We start from the raw sequence: 19,619 nt of genomic DNA on the forward strand, positions 1-19,619 counted from the left end.
CAATGGTCTTGTCATCTTTATTACTCTTTTAAAATTCTTACACCAACATTGAGAAGAAATGAGGTTTGTTTCCTCTTTCGAACAAAAGCTTTAAATTGACTTTATAAATGAAAGATTTTATGGAATCACCGCCAATTGTTCTAAAAGCTTAAACCGATAGAAAAAAGACGTGGTTTACTATTTATATATTCCAATAATGAAACTTACACTCACGAGAAATTTCAAACAAAATAGAGAGATTCCTAATTGGTTCATTTCAAAATGCATGTATTTGTTACGTTTCCCCTTAAGAGGAAATGTTGCTAAGAATGGGAGACTAGGTATGGTTGGATATGAACTGAGTTCGAATCAGATCGAGTAGGATACGTGTCACCAAAATCGTATTAGATGAAAATGGGTTAATAGAGACCAATTGAGATTGAAATTTTTTTTTACCCACCCAAATCCTGTAAGGCCTACTCGCTTGACAAGTTTAATTGTAGCACAAAACGTCTATATATCATATGGTTTCATATATTAAAAATGGTTTCCAAAGGATCTTTTATTTTGTTCGTAATTCTGAGTTGTTAAGCACTAGCTTTTGTGAAAAGCGCACTTTACCAAATAATGAACCCGTTTGTGGAGCAATAATACTTGCCCCGGAAAATAATTATTGATAATACAACTTCTTTTTGCGGTTTCTTAGTTAATCATTATTATGTCCCCAATTTGGGTAACCTAATCATCCAATTAAACTTCTATGCAAGAAATTTATTCCCTCAAAGTCCCACTAGAAAGACAAGACAAACAACACTCAATACATGCATAATCGAAACCCATAAAATTGGGTAGGGACAGGCAATGACTAGACCGCCACATCATCAATTTTCGACGAAAGTTGGCCGGAAGGACTATATTGAAATTTCATACAAAAATTTAGAGTTGAAATGACAAAAAATTAAAATATTTAGCATTAAATTAACATTGGTACAATATTTTCACAACTGTAGTTAGAAACTTTTTATCTCCGTCCTTTTCATTACACAAGGCATCCCATGTTAACTACACCACGTGGCCCACTTTGATAGATTAAAACAAGGGCACAATCATATCAATAAAAGAAAGTTTTTGGCATTGATTTCATCTCAAGTGAATAACTACAGCTGAATGCAATTATGCGACCCTTTTCGTTGGCCCACTACGTGTGGGCAATAATTGCCCAACCTATTGAATTTCAAGATAAGGTGCTGAGGATCCTTTTGTTGTTGTACACTGAATAATTGAATTGGTAGGAATCTAAAAGAGGACGAAAACAATGAACACCCATTACAAAATTGCCACCATCTTCGAATGTTAAAATATAGATAGTGGCCATTTTCGACCACGAGATTAGGGTTTCTAAGAAAATGTTGACATGGATTTTAGAGTTATTCCGTGATCAATCGCGACTTTGAAGGTGCCTTTGGAGTGTCAACACTAGGTACAAATTTAGATGACAATTTCTATCTCGCAGTTCATGGAGGACGATGGAAGTGGTTCCGATCAAGAGTCAAAGTTTGAAGAATCTTTTAGTCACTTAAGTGAGATGAGAGCACGATATTTCTGTAATTAAGGTGGCTCGAGAAGAGTAGGTGGGAATCACAACTCAAAAAAGAGTGAGCTTTGGTCATGCTTGTTTCTCTATCTTTTCGTTTGGTTTTGATTTGGTTGCTGTTTTGGTTTTGGTTTCCCTTCGTTTGTGCGTGTCTTTTGTCTTACATTATAACAGAATATTGGCCACCCGATGCACATGGTACCAGGATTATATAAAGGGATAAGACACAAATGGTCCATGAATTTTGACCCAATGTACAATGTGGTCTATGAACTTTATCACAATATGTATTGTGATCCATAAATTTTTAATTTTTTTAATATGATTTTTGAACTTTTGGTACATATTCAATTTAATTCTCGTAAAGTTCAATGTTGTTTCTAATATTGAATTAATGAAAGGACAACGTTGGACATTTTCATATAATTCGGGAGCTAAATTGAACATGTACCAAATGTTCGGAGATCACATTGAACAAATTAAAATTCCGAGAACCACATTGCACGTTGGTCCAAAATTCAGTGATCATTTATGTCATTATCCCTTAGATATAACTTATTTATTTATTTTTATACTTTTCGTTTCTTCAAAATGAAATTTCATCATGTTAAAGTTGTGCGAGGCGGCGATTTGTCCTAAAAGTTTAACGTATTAAAAGATTATACTGTATACGTGGTTCCATGATAAAGAAAGAAACTCTTTTTTAATTAGTACGAGCCTGTTATTTGTAAGCACAGGAATTGTTGGTTACCCAAGAGGAAACTCATAAATGGATGGAAACTAAACTTGAGATCCAACTCGAATACTAACTTACTCTAGTGACACGACCATTCATTCTAAAAGTTTAAGTTATTAGACAACGCCGTGGTTTTAATTTGCGTTTGACATCATTCTCAATATTGTTAGGCCCATATAAGTAACAAGACCAAAAAAAAAAGAGTGAGTTGGTTTTTCCAATTGATAGAGCTCGGTGCTTAGGTGGACGGATTTGTGTTTTGCGTAGTGGGGGCTTTGCCCGCATTCACTCCTTTGGAGTTGGGATCAAATGTCTAATTTAAAGGTTTTAAAGCAATGCTTCACAATTCGGACTTCCGAATTTTCTCTTCTCTCTATCCACATGCTTCGAATTTTTTTAACAAATTTTTTCCTTTTTTTTTTCTTGTTCTCCGCCGGTAATTGGGCCTCGGCTATGGTCGGCCACAGACATGTTGCCCCAAGCCTTGAGTTCGCCAGTGGATGGTCGCAGTTGAGGAAGAGGAAAAAGAAAAGGAAAGAAAAGAGAAAATTTAAAAAAATTCAAAAGTTTGATTTTTTTTTTAATTTCAAAAGTTTCATACAAACGGACAAAACACTTTTCAGCTTATTTTCATATTTCAACCAAACAACGAAAAATAGTGTCATTTTCCTGAAAAATAACTTCCTGGAGAATATTTTCCAGAAACTATCACATTTTCTATGAAACGAACAAAACCTATTTCGTGAAAAATAATTTTCAAGAAAATATTTTTTGGATTTTTCTACGTTTGGTTCATGAAAAATAAGCTAGTCAAGAAAAACATTTTTCATCTATGGAAAAAGCATTCAAAAATGGAGAAAATATTCTCCCTCATCTTTCGCCAATCCTTCACATTTGTTTTGTTTTTCCTTTTAACTAAAATTTAAGAAAAAATATGAATTTTGTAATATTTTTTTCTTTTTTTTTTTTTTTCTTTTCTTTCTTCTTCTTCTTTTGGCAATTGACAGCCCCCAACAATTGATCATAGGTGAGGGACGAGCCTCGTTGGCCTTTGCAGCGCCTTGGTCGATGTCGCCGGCGACCGATAGAAGCAGGAAGAAAATGAACGGAAGAATATACAAATTACAAAAAATAAATTAAATTTTTTAATTTTTTAATTACAAAAGTTGTCCCTTTTGGTGATGGCCATGCTATTTAAGACAATTGGGTCCACGTTAGCAATTTTTTACTAAATGATGACACAAAATATTAAATAAGATTTTTCGTACCAAATGGTAGAAAATATTTTTCAGTTAATTTTCAAATTTTAGCCAAACACCTGAAAATATCATTATTGTTACTACTTTCTGAAAAATATTTTTCAACAACGCTATATTTTTTGCGAAAGAAAAGGAGGCTAAGCCTTTGAAATATATAAGGTAGAGAGAGAGAGAGATATTAAGCAAGGCGGATCATTATTATTAACATTCGTTGAGCGAGCACCGGTCACAGTAGGAAGGCCTATCATCGTTGTCCACCACAACCCTCACTTCGCCCCCTCCTCCTCAACGCGCACACAGTCATCATCGGGGTCACGACGCCATGATTCGAAAAGCTGGATCAAACGAAGTGCAATCCTCAAGCCAAAAAAAAAATGACTCTAAGTAAGGTTAGGATAGTCGATCGATCTATTATGCTCGGCTGTTCCATAGGATGATGGATGCACCAAAAAAAAAAAAAAGAAAGAAATTTCCTCAAGTGAATCCCCGAGAGAAGTCATTAAATGGAAGGAATCCCTTCAATCCATCGCCATCGGCTCCGAACTGGCCCCCGCATCCCGCGTCGCGAGGAGCCCCCACTTCATTTAATCGCTACCCAACGGGCTGTGGGTTCCATCCTCACCCTACCCTACCCGATCGAGCGGTACACTTGCCGCACAGATTGAGAGAGAGAATCACACCACATTCCTTTCTTTCCCTTTTTTTCTTTTTCTCTCGTTTGATCACAAAAATTCTCAAATTAATATACTTATATTTATCTCAAATTAATTTTTCTTTTATAAGAAACCTCAAGCAAGTAGACCCGTGCCGCATTCCCCTTCCGACCTAATTTTCGCGTCGCGAACATTCTTAAATCCCCAAAACCTTTGACTAGGAAGATCCGCTGAAACCCGCTCATTTTGCCCCTGAGAGCTCCATCGAGCTTTCGAAAATCTGCTAAAGTCCGTACTTTCTCCCGACGCGAAAACTATTTCGAGGGTAAAACGTGGGCACTGACAACACCGGTTCGAAGGTAAATGTGGCACGTGCCTATCGGATCGGGGTTGTTTTTAGAAAGATGCTTTTTTTTTTTAATTTTTAAACAAAGGGGATCCCTTCAACGCACCGCATTTAAGGCGGTCCCCAATTCCATGTCAGAAAGAGGGATACATTTACGAAGGATTCATTTCATAACCAACATGTTAAGCTCTGGAAACATTCTGTACATGATAAAAGGGTTCGTCTCCTTCACCGCACCGCCTTTAAGGCATTCCCAGTTCCATGTCCGGAAAGGGAAGGTTTACCTTGCCGAGTCCGATCCGCGAGATTTCAGGGAAAATCATCAATTTAGGCAGCTGCGACGTGCAAATCTTCCGCGAAAATATTACGAAATGCAATGAATATTGTCGAGGATTACACCAAAAACACGCAGCTGGTTAGGGGCGGGCGGCGGTCATCGTTCGCCCTCTCTTGAGTCGGTCCTTAAGTCTGGTTTGGAGCAGCATTTCGAATGGGCTTTGTACCTCTAAAGGTCTTTGAGCCAAAGTCGAGGCGTTTGGCAACATAATTTCAAGGGTTAATATAACGAAAAACCCCAAACCGATATACCTATGACAAATTTACCCAAATTATTTTTTTATCACGAAAAACTCCAAACTGGTACACATGTGACAAATTTACCATGAATTATTTTTTTTACCACAAAAAATCCCAATCTGGTACATCCGTGATAAATTTACCTTGAACTAATTTTTTTTAACCATAAAAAATCCCAAACTAGTACACCCCCGATAAATTTATCTACTGTTAAATTGAGTTGAAATCACAAAAAAAAAAAAATTCAAATTGATACACTTGTGAGAAATAGAGAGTAAAAACATCAAACTGGTATATCTGTGATCAATTTTTCCTCCGTTAAATTGAGTTAATATCACAAAAAAAAAAAATCAAATTGATACACATGTGACAAATATAGAGTAAAAATTCAAATTGATATACCCGTGAACCGCCACGTGCCGGTCAACTCAGCAATTTGATGGTTAGATTTAACGAAAACTAACAAATGGTAAATTTGTCACGTGTGTACCAATTTGGGATAAATTTGTCACAAATATATCAATTTGGGGTTTTTCACTGTTAAAAAAATAGTTTGGAATAAATTTATCACAAATATACCAGGTTGCGATTTTTTCGTGGTACTAACCCTAATTTCAAGGACCTTTGAGCCAAAGTTAGCATTCTCAAAATCCCTTAACCCTTTGCTCGAGTGCTGCCGGTGGCTAAGCTTCGATATCTTTTCTAATTTATTATAAAAATATAAATAAAGTCCTTTACTAATATTTTCTTTCCGAGCACCATTTAATTCAAAAACGATTCTCAATAATACGCTTTTCGCTTAATATTCATCGAATATTATTTATATATTTCGAAAAAGCCCTTCAAGTTAAAACCTTTTGCACACCTCCGAAAGACTTTATAATATTTACCGCTACCCCTTTATATTTATGTCTATTATTTTCACGGTTCGAAAAATAAAAAATTCAAGCAACGGTTAATCCGATTCCAACGTGGAAATTGTGAGTCACACCCCCACTTCCCGGCAAGGCCATCGGTCAACGGTGGAACGCAGCGCGAGAGAAACCGTTGACCCGTCGCGGTAGCCTAGGTGGACGGGGAGGCAAAAACAAAAAAAAAAAAAATTGAAATCGAATAAAAAAGGAGAGAAACCGCCACTTGCCAGTTGCCAGTCACCATGATTAAAATCCCAATACCAAAAAAAAAAAATTAAATAAATTGGGAAATAAATGCATAATGGATTTATTTCCTTATGTGGGCTTTTTATACCGGATCCTCACTAGTAAACCACTGCAGAAAAAGCTCAGAGAGAGAGAGAGAGAGAGAGAGAGATTTTCAAATATATTGGGCAAGAACAGAGCTTGAGCTTTCTCCATTTGCAGTGATCTTCCGAAGACAGAGACGAAACGAAACAAGAGATCTCCTTCGTCTTCTTCGCAATCTCATTTCCCATGTTCAAACCCTCTTGAATCCCCCCCGCCCCTCCCAAAAAACGAAGTAGATTCGGCGACGAACGATGGTCCTTGGCTGGAGAAGAGCTTTCTGCACATCCCTCCCCAAAGACGACGACGCCGCCGCCGCCGCCGCCTCCAAGACCTTCTCCTGCAAGCTCCCCCGGCTCAACAATGGCGGCAGCACCGGCAATAGCCCCAGAATGTCCTCCAAATTCGGCTTCTTCTCCAATCCCTCCACCCCCCGCTCCCAGTCTCAGCCTCAGCCGCAGCAGGAGCCGAGCCCCAGCCTCCGCTGCCGGACCTCTGCGGCCACGCCCGCCTCGTCCGTGCCCAGCAGCCCGAGGCTCCAGTGCAAGACGGCTCCGAAGAGGAGCGGCGACGGCGAGCACCAGAGCAACAGCCTGGCCCTGTTCAATCTCTCGAATCCTTCGTCCCCGAGATCGCCGTCCGGCTTCTCTCTCCTCAAGGCGAGCCTCCGTCTCTCAAGAGTAAGCAACCCTCTCTGATCATTGCTCTCATTAAATGCGAATCATGCGAATTGCTTTGCTTTTGCCCTTTTCTCCATATCGTCGCGTCGTTTATGGGACACTCGTTGCTGTCGTTGCAGACGAGATGTGGAATTTGCTTGCAGAGCGTGAAAACAGGGCAAGGGACCGCCATTTTCACGGCGGAGTGCGCTCACACCTTCCACTTCCCTTGCGTCGCGGCTCACGTCAGGAAGCACAGGGTCCTCGCTTGTCCGGTCTGCAACGCCTGCTGGAAGGAGATTCCGTTGCTCGAAACGCACAAGATCGACGGGGACCACGCAGGGTCGAAGATCGCGAATGCCAAGCCCAAACCGCTGCGAGTCTACAACGACGACGAGTCGCTGCTGTCTCCTTGCTCCGTCTCTCGATTCAATACGATTCCTGAATCGGACGAGAGCAACGAAGATGATCAGCAGCGAGAGGAGGATGTGGAGTTTCAAGGTTTCTGCGTCGGCTCATCGGCGGCGTCGCCATTGAGCAGAATGAGATTGTCGGACGAGGAGAAGAACGGGAGAACCGTGGAGGTGAGCTTGCTGCCTGAAGCGGCGGTTATTTCCGCGAACAAGAGCTACGGGACGTGCGCGGTGGTTCTGAAGGTGAAAGCGCCGGCGGCGGCGGGGAAGGCGGCCTCTGCCAGAGCTCCGATCGATCTGGTGACGGTCCTGGATGTGAGCGCGAGCATGACCGGCGAGAAGCTCCTCATGATGAAGCGCGCGATGCGGCTGGTCATCTCCTCGCTTGGTGAGACCGACCGCCTGTCCATCGTCGCCTTCTCCACCACCTCCAAGCGGCTCCTGCCGTTGAAGAGGATGACGATGACCGGTCGCCGGTCGGCCCGGAGGATAGTCGACGCGATCGGCTGCACCGGCCAGGCCGGGGTCGTCAACGACGCGCTGAGAAAGGCGGCGAAGGTTCTCGAGGACAGGCGCGAGAGGAACCCCGCCGCGACGATCATGCTCCTATCGGACGGCCAGGACCAGCGGGTGCACGCGAACGCCGCGAAGCAGAGGCGAAACTCCTCCATCGTGTCGTCCACGCGGTTCGGCGACATCCCCGTGCATGCCGTCGGCTTCTGCGACCCCTGCGGCAGCGCGTCGAGTCACGCGGCGCAGGACGAGTCCTTCGCGAGGTGCCTGAGCGGCCTGATGTGCGTCGTCGTGCACGACTTGAAGCTCCAGCTCGGGTTCATCTCCGGGTCGGACCGGGTCGAGATAACGGCGGTTTACTCCCTGATGGGCCGGCCCGCGTCGCTGGGGTCCGGTCTGATCCGGGTGGGCGATCTCTTCGCGGAGGAAGAGAGGGAGCTGCTCGTGGAGCTGAGGCTGAGCGGGTCCCACCACGTGATGTCGGTGGGCTCGTCCTACAGGGACCCACTGACGCATGAGCTCGTGTACTCGCGGGAGCAGCCGATCCCCGTCCCCCGCCCCCAAGCCGTGAGATCATCGTCGCCCCACAGCATCCAACGCCTGAAGAACCTCCACGTCACGGCGCGGGCGATCGCGGAGTCCCGCCGGCTAGCCGAGCGCAGCGACGCGTCGGGGGCGTACCACCTGCTCTCGTCCGCCCGGGCGCTGGTGGCGCAGTCCGGGCTGACCTCGGCGGACGAGTTCCTGCGCTGCCTGGAAGCGGAGCTGAGGGAGCTCCAGCGGCAGAGGCAAGCCCAGAGGGGCAGAGCCGCGGGGAGGCGAGACCCCGCCGGTGGGGCGGGGGAGAAGCCGGAGCCGCTGACGCCGACGTCGGCTTGGAGAGCGGCGGAAAGGCTGGCGAAGGTGGCGATCATGAGGAAGTCGATGAACCGGGTTAGCGACTTGCACGGCTTCGAAAACGCAAGATTCTAAGCCTGTCTCTGTCTCTCTTTTTTTTTTCTTTTCCATTTTTTCTTTTTCCCATTTTGCTGTGTCTTTTTTCTCCCCTTGCAAATATATAAATAAATATAAATATATATATAATTTCACCTCCCTTTGCGAGGCAGTAATTATTTCAGTAAAAATTTGGAAAGTAAAATTCTGCAGTAAATTTTTTTTGGGAAAAAGAGGGGGAGTGGGCCTTGAGCCCATGAGAGTGAGAGGACAAGCGGTACCCGACGCGAAGGCCCTTTTCTGGAGCCGGAGGGGGGCCCCAGGCAGAGGGCGTGGGCCCCACACGGGGCTGGGACTCTGGTTTGTCTCCATTTGTCGTCCTCTCTTTTACTGTTTCCTTCCTCCAAATTCATCATCGTCGAAACAGAGAGTAGATCAGAGAGAGAGAGAGAGATCCAAAAACGACGGGGTGGGCACTGGACATTTTGTCTTCTCCCTCCTCCTCCTCCTCCTCCTCCTCTTCCTCGTCCTGGTGCGGCTGTTCTGTCGGGTCCAATCATCGGTTAGGCGCAACGTGATCGAAACGTGAATTGTTTTTTTTTTTTTTTATCAAGATTTTCGAGAATTGCCCAGGGGGGGAACGGAGCTTCCCTAGTCGTAATCCTTTGCTTATCGTCCCCTCGACCGGCGGCTTGGTGGCGCTAATCATGAGCGGGGTCGTCTTTTCGCGACGACTTAAAACAAAGTTTTGTTCTTTTGTTTGCTAGTGGTGTGTTTTTGGTTCAGTGTATGGGGTGATTGATTTTTTTGGTTGCACCTTCTCGTGCTCTTCATCTCTCATGTGCTGAGCATTAGCAGCAGCAGATACAGAGAGATAGAGAGAGAGAGAGAGAGAGAGAGTGGCGGGGCCGCCAAACAGGATGCATCAATATCGTCCAGTTAGCAAATGAAAGGAGTGGGTTCGGGGGGAGGAGGCCATGGATGATGACCGCTCGGGTTTCTAGAAAAATTATTTCAAAACGGCTTTTGTTTTTGTGTTTTTTTTTCCAATTTCCATTTTAAGTCTCGGTTGTCCTTTTCCCATAAGAACAGAGACATTTAGAGAGAGAAAGAGAGAGAGAGAGAGAGAGTGCATCCGAGCATGAGCATTGATAGTACTATTGGGACATAAGAAAAGATCCAATTTCATGGTACCCTCCTGGACCAAGTTTTCCATCGCCGGCGGCCACCAATGTTCGCAACAGCCCGTTTTGCGCCCCCCCTTTGATTCCGAACAAATTGGATAAACGGTCGAGCACTTCGACTTGTTGCCCTCTGGAATTAGTCTGGCAGGGTTCGGTCAGCGGATATTATTCCAAAGAGGAAAAGGACCTCGAGGTTTGCATCGATCTTCGAGTGCTTATATTTTGGGCCTAAAAGTAAAGAAAAGAGGATGACAAAAGATCATTTGTCAATGGAAGATACCTGAAACTAATAATACATCTGCTCCCACAATCTCTATTATCACAACTTCTCCGGCTGATCACATGGCCAAAGATGTTGAATTGGGGGGCTCATCACATGATTAGAGTGAGGGACCACGCAATGATAATAAAACCCAAGATGCTTCCCATTAGCAATTTGCTTTTCTCTTCTTCTTTTTTTCCTGAACGGTTTGTGAAGGATAAGGTTTTACTTCTTTATTTTAGAGAAGAAAAGGGTGAACAAAGAAGATGAAAAGAAAGGGGATAAAAAGCTTTTTGGGAAGCCTAAATCTACGTGAAAGAAGATGAAAAGGAGTCGTCTTTTCTTTTGATTACGAAGCAACTTTTGGCTGCTTTCAGGATGGGGTGGATAGGATGTGAGGGGAGGGATGATCTTTGCTTCCCCTTCGATTGCGCTCACTTTTATGGGGGGAGCTTTCTCAGTGCTGTCAATGAGTACTGTGCCCTAGTAGCCAAGTAGGCTCCCCCAACTGCTCTAGAAAAATAGACAAGAAACAGAGGAGTTTGATCTTGTGAAATCCAAGAGATTTTCCTTTGACTTCTCCTGCTGTTTTTCCTATGCTAGATATGTTTAGGATTGCGACTTGATAATAGGGTCGTTGTCTTTCGTTATGGTAATCGTGGAATATCTTGAGAGATAGACATAATCCGATTTCCCTCTCGAATTTCAAGCTGATTTGCGAGTTCGGTCCCCACAGATAGATACGTTACTTTCGATTGTAATGCGACTTCCCAATAGATAAAATTTGATTATGTGAATTCGTTGGTACCTCGGTTTTTTCTATTTCTTATGATTGAATGTTTTTCCTATGAGATTAATTCTAGTCCGTCCCACTTTCGTTCTATGCCAAGTGGTATAAGAGCCTTTCTAGCCATTATCACCTTTGATAATTAGGGATGATCGATTTTAGATTGGATCTATTCCCAGCTTAGAATTAGAACCAAACAGGTCAATTTCGCAATTTGCTTCAGGAACTAGATGGTTCCCATTTCTAAGATATGATAGAAGTGCAAACCTTCAAAACTTTAACACTATTTTGTATCCATATATCACAATGGTCGTTTTTTTAAAATTAATCTAGAGTACAAGGATCAAACTATATTTGTCTAGAGTACAAGCAGTGAAGAATACAATGTTCCTACTTGAAGGAGGTTAGCTATTAATTTCGCAAAATCTAAGTCGAAGAGAGGCGAATATACAGAATTTACACGATTCTTTTTTTTTTTTTGGAAGAATAACAAGTCCTGATAAGAACTACACCAAGCACAACGAAAATACTTAAAAGGTGACAAAATCATGCTTTACGGATGAAAATGAAAATTTGTCATTTCCTGATGGAAATGGATTTTTGGTCATTGAATGACCGACACATAGAAATTAAGAGTATACATTTTGCCAGAGACAGGCAAAAACAGCTATGTCATTTGAAATTCCTTCTGAATGACGAGGGATTTGATTCATCGCGCCATCTCTTTATATCATAAATCCAATTTAGAAGTTGTTTTAATCTCATCCTTACACAAGTATGTTCTATTAAAGCTCATGCTTATCTTACTTCGCCCAACGCACCTCCCTCCCATGGGACATTCCAAATTCCATATGTACTTTCGGAATTGATCGTGCGAGATATTTTGGTCGAGATGCCGATGGAAGCGGGTGGTAGTGAAAGAAAGCGCTCACATGAAAGTAAAGTACAGAAATATATCAGTCATAGAATATTTATCAAGGGACTAAATGCAACGTCAAAAGTAGCACGTGTTTTCTCTTGGTCTAGCCTACCTCTAGCTATTGGGCTGTTGAGCTCAATACCAAACCTTCGTGGGCCATTCTGTTCTCAGCCTTTGAGAACTTTGTACATAAATCTAGAGGGGAAAAATGGGTACTCAGCGACCAAATCCCAGAGGTTGGTCCCCAGAATCAAAGAGGTTGCTCCGTGAGTCACCCCGGCGATCAAGTTCTCTAAATCTTGTAGGGTAAATTAGGTTGCTACCTCCCATCTTCTCAATTTCTTAACCAGTAACACCTGTTTTACAAACAAAAACAGTTCATTTTTAATCTCTCAGAAGCCAATTCATATACTTTTCATCGCCATCTTCACAAACATCAGAAAAATGAATCAACAAGACCAAAAAAGACTGACTCGCCTAGGATACTACTCATCAACACATCTTCTGGAGGCCCAGCATCAAAGTTGGGTTCATCGCTCTCACTACTATGGACAATATCTTGGGCTACAAGCAAGATCCAGTTTCACACGAATCTTTTCACTGCCCTGTATTTTGTAGTTCAACACCACTTCCTCATGGCACCTTTCACCCGTAAGTGATGATAAACTCCAACCAAAGTCGTCTTAAAGAAAATGCTTTGATCCAAAGGGACAAACAGCAAACCAAAGGATAAAAATACGATAAGAGCGAACTGCATAGAGTAAGAGTGACGTTGAGAAGAAACCATGTACTATTTGCAGAACAAATTGCTTGTCGAGATTTCTTTATGTTTTCACCAAAGTTTGGATGGGCACATATCTCTGCTCATACACCTAGAGTAGCAAATAGTAGGGCTTTGAATGTACGATGGAGGAGTAATAAAGAGACATGAACCATTTGTTCCACATCTGGTCTTTAGTGTGGGAACAAAGAAATTCTTGTGATTTCCCCTTCCACTTCCAGCAGCTGCATCTGTTCAGAACAGAAACTTGAATCATCAAATCAACCCAATAAGGCAGATGGCTATGTAAAACAATTATTATTTGCAGAATCGGGTTATACACTGATTCCTAAGTTTGACTGTGGTCAAAACAAACTGTGAAAAGTATTGATTCAAACAGAGAGTGGAGGAACAATGACACGGCCATAAGAGATCTTTTCCGAGGATTACGACAAGCCAAAAACATAAAACCTGACAAAAGAGAGCCAGAGAATGGGAAATTAATCAGGCTTAATCTGAGTACTGACAAGGTGATGGACTATTACGGGATGTAAGGAAAAATAATGACTGAGGGTGCAAGTCATGAAGGACGCATCTTCTTCAAATGTGTCGTGAACATAACCGTAAATGGTGACATAAATTTTAGCATACTCACTCAATCTCCACAAAACAGAAGCAAAATGAAAAGAAACTAGAATTTGCTAAGGATGAAAAAAGAGGAAGGAAAAAGAGGATAGTAATCAGAAATATCAGTCTGTCCCATCATGTCTGGCATACCAAAGCAAGCCATACAGAAATGAGTTGTCAAAATAAGATCAACTGAGTATTCAAAAGATCTCTCCCATAAGATAGCATGATCATAGAAAGTTGCTCTGTTGCATCTCTTGCTTTATGAAACACATTTGAACTAAACCCCGAGGTTCTCCATTCATGCAAGTTTCAAAGACATTTTCCTTGAGTTTTTCATCTGTTTTAGAGTATTCTTCTTGAGAGAGGAAACATTGAGCACCTTATTGTAGTAGAATATTCTTGAACCTAGCAGCATGTTTCTTGGAACCAAACAAAATAGCCAAAGACGATAAGTGGAGGACATGTACGATGCATACTCCAAACAAAAAAAGACAATGCCCTTGCCAAAATAAAGTGTTTCCTATATGCAAATTCAACTGTCCTGTGATGACCGACCATAACCACATAATGAACATTGGCCAGGTAAGCCATTGCAAGAAAGTGGTCTGGATGCCGTAAACAAACTTAAATAAAGACTACCTTCAGCAACTCATTTCAAGCTTCTCTTTAAGTATTATGCAAATATTGCCAAAGAAAAAAAAAATAACGATAAAGCAACTAAAGCAATGACACCCACCAGGAATACCAGGATCCTGTGCCCTCCCAAGAGACTGGCACTGACAAGGAAATCTCAAAGTAGAGTGCAACTGATGCTTAGAACTAGCAAGGTTTGAACTCTCTTGCCAAAGGGCCCAGTCCATATAAATCTCTCTTCACAACTTTGTTATTCTGAAATATTAATAAAACCTCAGGGCCGCCACTTCTTCCCTAGAGAACCTTCTTTTGGTTGTCTCCCTTTGTTCAGCAAGTATATATAGGTTCAGGAAAACGCATTCAGTTGTCTCGCTCTTCACAGTTCTCCATGAACATTTTTGCACCTTTCCCTTTCCTCCAAAGCCTTTAGTACAATTTTCCCTATGCCACTTCTTTCGCATCTCCAAATCTCCTTGTCCCCACGATTTCCAACTCCAGTGAATGACACGAGTTCAATCGATGCAGTATTGTCAATGACTTCAATTTCTAATGGACAGGTAAGAGAACCATCAATTTGGGTATTGCCTCCCATCTTGCACAAGTATACAGTACTTCCTAGAAGTATTTTGTCCCCATTAGTAGCACCTCCTATAACATCATTATTAGAGAATATCAACCCAACTTCGAGATCTTAAGCAACTGCTGCATTTTAATTTCCAACCGATTCTGCCATACTTTGCCTTTACTGAGAAACCCCCACCTCCATCAAAATCCAAAAAGACGACTTCCCAATACTTTCATAAACAGAGCCCCCTCTTGGTGTCTTCCGCAAAATTCCCCTCAATAACTTCCTGAAAGTGACAGAGTCCTGCACTTTGGAAGAATCTCCCTGCCCATCACATTTACATTCTGCGCATAAACTTTTGTAGACACAAAATCCAAAACACAGTTTCATGGTTACTTCACTAGGCACGACCTTTTAATTACACCCTCAACACTGGAGGCAATGCCTGGGTCTCCACTGCACCCACATTTATTAAGCAAAGCAGAACTGAAAGCGCCATGGAGTTGTTCGACGGGAGAAGGAAAACCTCAAGTCTGTTCGGATGATGGAAAACTGTAGGTTGAGGAGCTTCTTTTTCTTCAGAAGCAGAAGAGATGTCGTTGGCCATCTTTTATAGGGAGATCCAAAATCCAGGCGAATGCCCCAAACAACTAGGTGGGTCATGATACTGGGGATGTGCGGTATGCATCTGAACCGCACACATGGGCTGTTTATACCTTTATTATTTTTTGAGCTTAGTCATGCTTCTAGTTGAAACACCTTCCCTTCGTCTACGAAGAGCCCTCAATTGACGACCACTTTTATGGTTCACTTTCTTCACAGTTTTTCTAGCAGACAAGATGTCCTCATTGTGCTTGCACAACCCATCCTCTGACGATTTCTTTTTCTTAATTTGAGCCTCATTAAATTGGCTTTTGGCAGCCATGCCGAGACTATTTTTTCTGCTTGAACGAAGAAATTCTCCATCATGCTCGGCACTACTTCCCAACATGCCCACAACATCATCATATATTTTCTCCATCAAGAAAGAATCATCAAGATCACCGAGACTAAATAAATCTCGTAACTTTGGCACAGTAACATCATCAAGAGAAGTTGCCTCAAAGTAATTTGTAGTGCTCCTTGACTGGGAGTCAGTTTCCTCAGAAACTGTAGCTTTAACTGAACCAGCCTGGATGCTAGAGTCTTCGCCATAGCAGGAAGTCGAATACTCTGCCCAATCATATGGAAATCCAAGCAGGAATTTGTTGCACACCTATTCAGATCAGTCGGTTAGAAGCCATGCACTTGATACTAGAAGAGACTGTTAACTAATTACAAGCAAACAAAAGACATTGTTCACATGAAAGCATTTTACATACCTTCGAGGAAAATCCATTTTCCAGAGTTCGTAGCCGGTTGATAAGACCACCAACCATAATTGTCATGCCATCTGCTGTCTCAAATGTGGTGGTATCATGCCTCTTCACAATTGGTGCAGAGCAAAAAAGGCTTACTCTTTCACTGCTGTGATAGGTTAAAGCAAAACTTGCTTAGCCTTCAACCATGACATAATATAACACGACTATGAGATGCAAAACCTTTATTCACAGATTCAAATACTTTCTTCAAATTCAAGCCCGGAAATGGTATTGACAACAAGTCATATAGCACAAACATGTATAATTATCCCTTCTTTATAAGCACGTCATTTTAGAGCGAAATGCGTGGATACTTGAGTGATGGAAAAGAAGAGCTTGTACCTATTTTTCTCATGGATATGTGCACTACAAGTCCTAAAACTTGTCACGAAAGTACAATTGAGTCCTAAAACTTAGAAAACCGCAATCAAGTCCTAAAAGTTGTCACGAAAGTGCAATCCAGTCTTAAACTTTCAAAAAGTGTATCAAGTCATCAAACTTGTCACGAAAGTACAATCGAGTCCTAAAAATTTTAAAAAGTGCAATTAACAAAAGGACTTGATTGGACCAATCAACAAATTTTAGGGCTTCCAATGTACTTATTCATTTTTCTTATATACTAATGTTTCTGTTCCGTATGTACGTTCTCGCAACATGGGGATCACCACTGTGTTTTACTATTCTCTCTCGGTATCACACATTTCCAAATCAAAAGCCCGCTTCTTTATCACTGCCGTTATTTCTTTTGCAAAGTAAAACCAAGTCCCCGGCCTTCATTCAACCTACTTAGGTAACATCAACATCAACATCACTTTTATCCCAAACTAGTTGGGGTCGGCGGTCGATAAACCCAAAAAAAAAAAAACCAATTGAGGGAAAAAAAAATTATATAAAAATAATATATATATAAAGATATTTCTCTTTGTTAGATAATATGTATGAGACATTCTCGTTACAAGTAATAGATTTTAGCAGCAACTTCACTGCTTTAGGGAATATTTTGTACAGTACATGAAAACAAGACAAATAGCATTTAGCAACTCTAATTTGTTTAAAGACCCAATAATTGATTTCTTAGCGTATAATCCCACACTTTTAACTTAGTGCTTCCCTTCACTCAGGCTAATGAATAATGCCTTAGGCATCATCAAGGAGTCCTATTAGCTTGAGAGCACTGAGCACTTTAATGACACTGGAATGGATTCTATTGGATGATGACTCGAAATAATTGGTGATTCTCCTACTTCACCAAGTGTAATGACTAAAATATCGAAGAGAGGTAACACTGAGAAGTTCGGACAAATGAAAAAGAAGATCTATCTCAGCGAGAGCTACATCTCATGAATCTATCTCAAAACCAAAGTTGGCCCAACAAATAAGCTAAGAAATTAGGTGCATGCTCTCCTACAGGTTGTGCTTTGCACAGGAGGGCTTCAGCCATATCCATAGTAGGCAATAACATAAGAGGACGTATATGCAGTGTGAACAGATTTGATATTATACATGAGAAGATGGATGGATGACAGCATTTTTACAAATGCACATCAGTTTATGCATATGTAGGGATTCCCAGTAAATTTTCAAGAAACAAATGAAAAACATATATCTCCAAAAGAGAGGCAGAAGTAGAATACTCTCTATGAGCAAATCCTCCAATAGCTAAACCCTTTCCATTAGCATTGACCAGCCACCACTCGTTCAAAAACACCTGGGCATTAACAGTGGCACATGAATAAGGTTATCCAAAAAGAACTACAAATTAAGTGAGATGTTACGAATTTACAGATATACTCGATTATTTGACAAGGAGGATATAGCATTTAATGCCCTATCCGGTCAAAATCACGTTTGACAAGTAAATCTGGACGATCTTATGAGGAGGAAATCAACCTCACTCTACAAAGAAAGATTAGGTAAAATCAATCGGGATCACAAACTAACCAACCTAAATTTTAGTCTAAAAAATTAGCCAGGAAATTTAATTTTCCATTGTTTCTCAAACTAAAAGAGACTCCAAATCAGATATCTGAACAGCCCGCAAGGCAGAAAAACTCAAAATGGAGTAGTTTTCACTTAGTTGCTTGTTCAGGTGTGTGACTAAGGGGCTATATGGTCCTTACGTATCCATCCTATAAGTCCAATACGAGGCTTATGTCTGAGAAACAAGCCATCAAAACTAAACAAAGATTTATGTGACAAAAATAGAGCCTTATAAAATAGTAACAAAGATGTAACTCCCAATCTCCCCATCCCACATTAATTGCAAAGTAATTTCTGAACCACCTTCCACCTGACCAAATGGAATCTAGTTGATTTTCAAACTTGTCTTTAAATATGCTGCCATATTAGTTCACATCAGTAGTCAAACTGTGCAATAGTCACAGAATATTATCATCCATTATTCTGCAAGCCAACTAACTGTGTTTGGATCTTTTACTGCTTATAGTAATATTGAGAAGATCTTGAATCATGAGAAAAACTGATAGTAAATCAGCAACAAATTGTTGTTTATAACAAGGGGCCGTTGCTTGGGCTGGCTCTTATTTGCTAACAACCCCATCATTGTAAAATTCTCTGATTCCAAATCCAAGAAATCGAAAAACGGCAAACTTTCTTGTTGCCAGGACAAGATCACTGTCATCAATTATCTCAACCCCATTCAAAACTACTTTCAGGAGCAGTACCCCCCTCAATTGGGGTTCCCCTATCCATAAATACCACAACCCATCTCCATCTATATGAATGTTAAAACATGCATTTCAACCCGATTGTTTGGAGGTAAAGATGTGCACCTGTGTCCGCGAAGGCAGTGACCGCATTATGCTTCCAATCTTGTGTACCACCCCTTTTCCCTGTCTACTTCCACTCCTGTCCATTTTCTTCATGGTTTGCCCCTTCGAAACCGCAAATTCTTCTGTAATCGAAACCATCACCTCATTAATTGGAGAGTTGTTCTGGTAACAGAAAGAAACATGAAAATGCACACATTCAATCGCTTAATTCAACATATTAGGGGACCGGATTCGACTTCCTAGCACCCAAATTTTCTCCAGCGGTTTTTTTCAAACCCTAGAACCTACGATTTTGCAAGACAAGCCGATGAACTAGAGGCGGTTTGAACTCACCATAAAACCCCCCGGAAACCACGAAAAGAAACGCAGCAAAAAAATCACTTCAACGACTGAGACAAATAACAAGAAAAACCCGCGCGCGCGACACAAATCGATTGGTTGATATGGAAGGCGCGCAACAATTGGGTTTTCCAAGCCAGGCGACCCAACCCCAGAGCCTGCGCAGAAGAAGCAATCATGATGAATAACCTTTATGCGAAGTGGAATCCAAGAAAGGGCAGAACAGCAAGAGGAAATAGACACTCACCGGCACAACTGGATTTAACGTGGATAGTTCACGGTGCTGCTCCACCTTGGTCGGTTCAGCCGCGGGCATATGCAGGAACAGTCACGGCCTCATCACGGATGGATTCGCAAAGGAGATCCACGCCGACTTCCGTCCTCGCCGCCGAAACCCTAGCTGTGAGGGAGGAGGCACTGTCGAGGCTGAAGAAGACGAGCTGCGC

General features: G+C 41.9%; 2 protein-coding genes across 3 annotated transcripts; one reads left to right on the forward strand and one right to left on the reverse strand.

Annotated features, from left to right (window-relative positions):
* The first annotated feature begins 6,412 nt into the window (after positions 1–6,412).
* Positions 6,413–9,033, forward strand: LOC115729004 (E3 ubiquitin-protein ligase WAVH1-like). Its single transcript, XM_030659418.2, has 2 exons — positions 6,413–7,064; positions 7,184–9,033. The coding sequence occupies exons 1-2, from the start codon at positions 6,639–6,641 to the stop codon at positions 8,939–8,941; spliced, it is 2,184 nt and encodes a 727-aa protein (XP_030515278.1). The 5' UTR covers positions 6,413–6,638; the 3' UTR covers positions 8,942–9,033.
* Positions 9,034–12,828: 3,795 nt separating this feature from the next.
* On the reverse strand, positions 12,829–18,987 carry LOC115729005 (kinetochore-associated protein KNL-2 homolog). 2 transcript variants are annotated; one of them, XM_048272263.1, is made up of 5 exons: positions 18,835–18,987; positions 17,677–17,750; positions 16,004–16,145; positions 14,181–15,897; positions 12,829–13,065 (listed from the first exon to the last, which is right to left on the reverse strand). In XM_048272263.1, exons 1-4 carry the CDS (start codon positions 18,970–18,972, stop codon positions 15,364–15,366), a joined length of 888 nt encoding a protein of 295 aa, XP_048128220.1. In that variant the 5' UTR covers positions 18,973–18,987; the 3' UTR covers positions 12,829–13,065; positions 14,181–15,363. The 2 variants fall into 2 exon arrangements, with proteins under 2 accessions (XP_048128220.1, XP_030515279.2); XM_030659419.2 differs by having other exon boundaries at positions 16,004–16,148.
* Between the last annotated feature and the right edge of the window lie 632 nt (positions 18,988–19,619).

Source organism: Rhodamnia argentea, chromosome 11, assembly GCF_020921035.1.
Source record: "Rhodamnia argentea isolate NSW1041297 chromosome 11, ASM2092103v1, whole genome shotgun sequence".
Lineage (NCBI taxonomy): Eukaryota > Viridiplantae > Streptophyta > Magnoliopsida > Myrtales > Myrtaceae > Rhodamnia > Rhodamnia argentea.

Coding starts and splice junctions, on each gene's coding strand:
- LOC115729005 (XM_030659419.2), bottom strand. CDS start 18,972: ATGGTTTCGATTACAGAAGAATTTGCGGTTTCGAAGGGGCAAACCATG. Junction 17,751..18,834: donor CACTGCCTTCGCGGACACAG/GTGCACATCTTT, acceptor GTTAATGCCCAG/GTGTTTTTGAACGAGTGGTG. Junction 16,149..17,676: donor GGAGGATTTGCTCATAGAGA/GTATTCTACTTC, acceptor AACCTATCACAG/CAGTGAAAGAGTAAGCCTTT.
- LOC115729004 (XM_030659418.2), top strand. CDS start 6,639: ATGGTCCTTGGCTGGAGAAGAGCTTTCTGCACATCCCTCCCCAAAGAC. Junction 7,065..7,183: donor CGAGCCTCCGTCTCTCAAGA/GTAAGCAACCCT, acceptor CTGTCGTTGCAG/ACGAGATGTGGAATTTGCTT.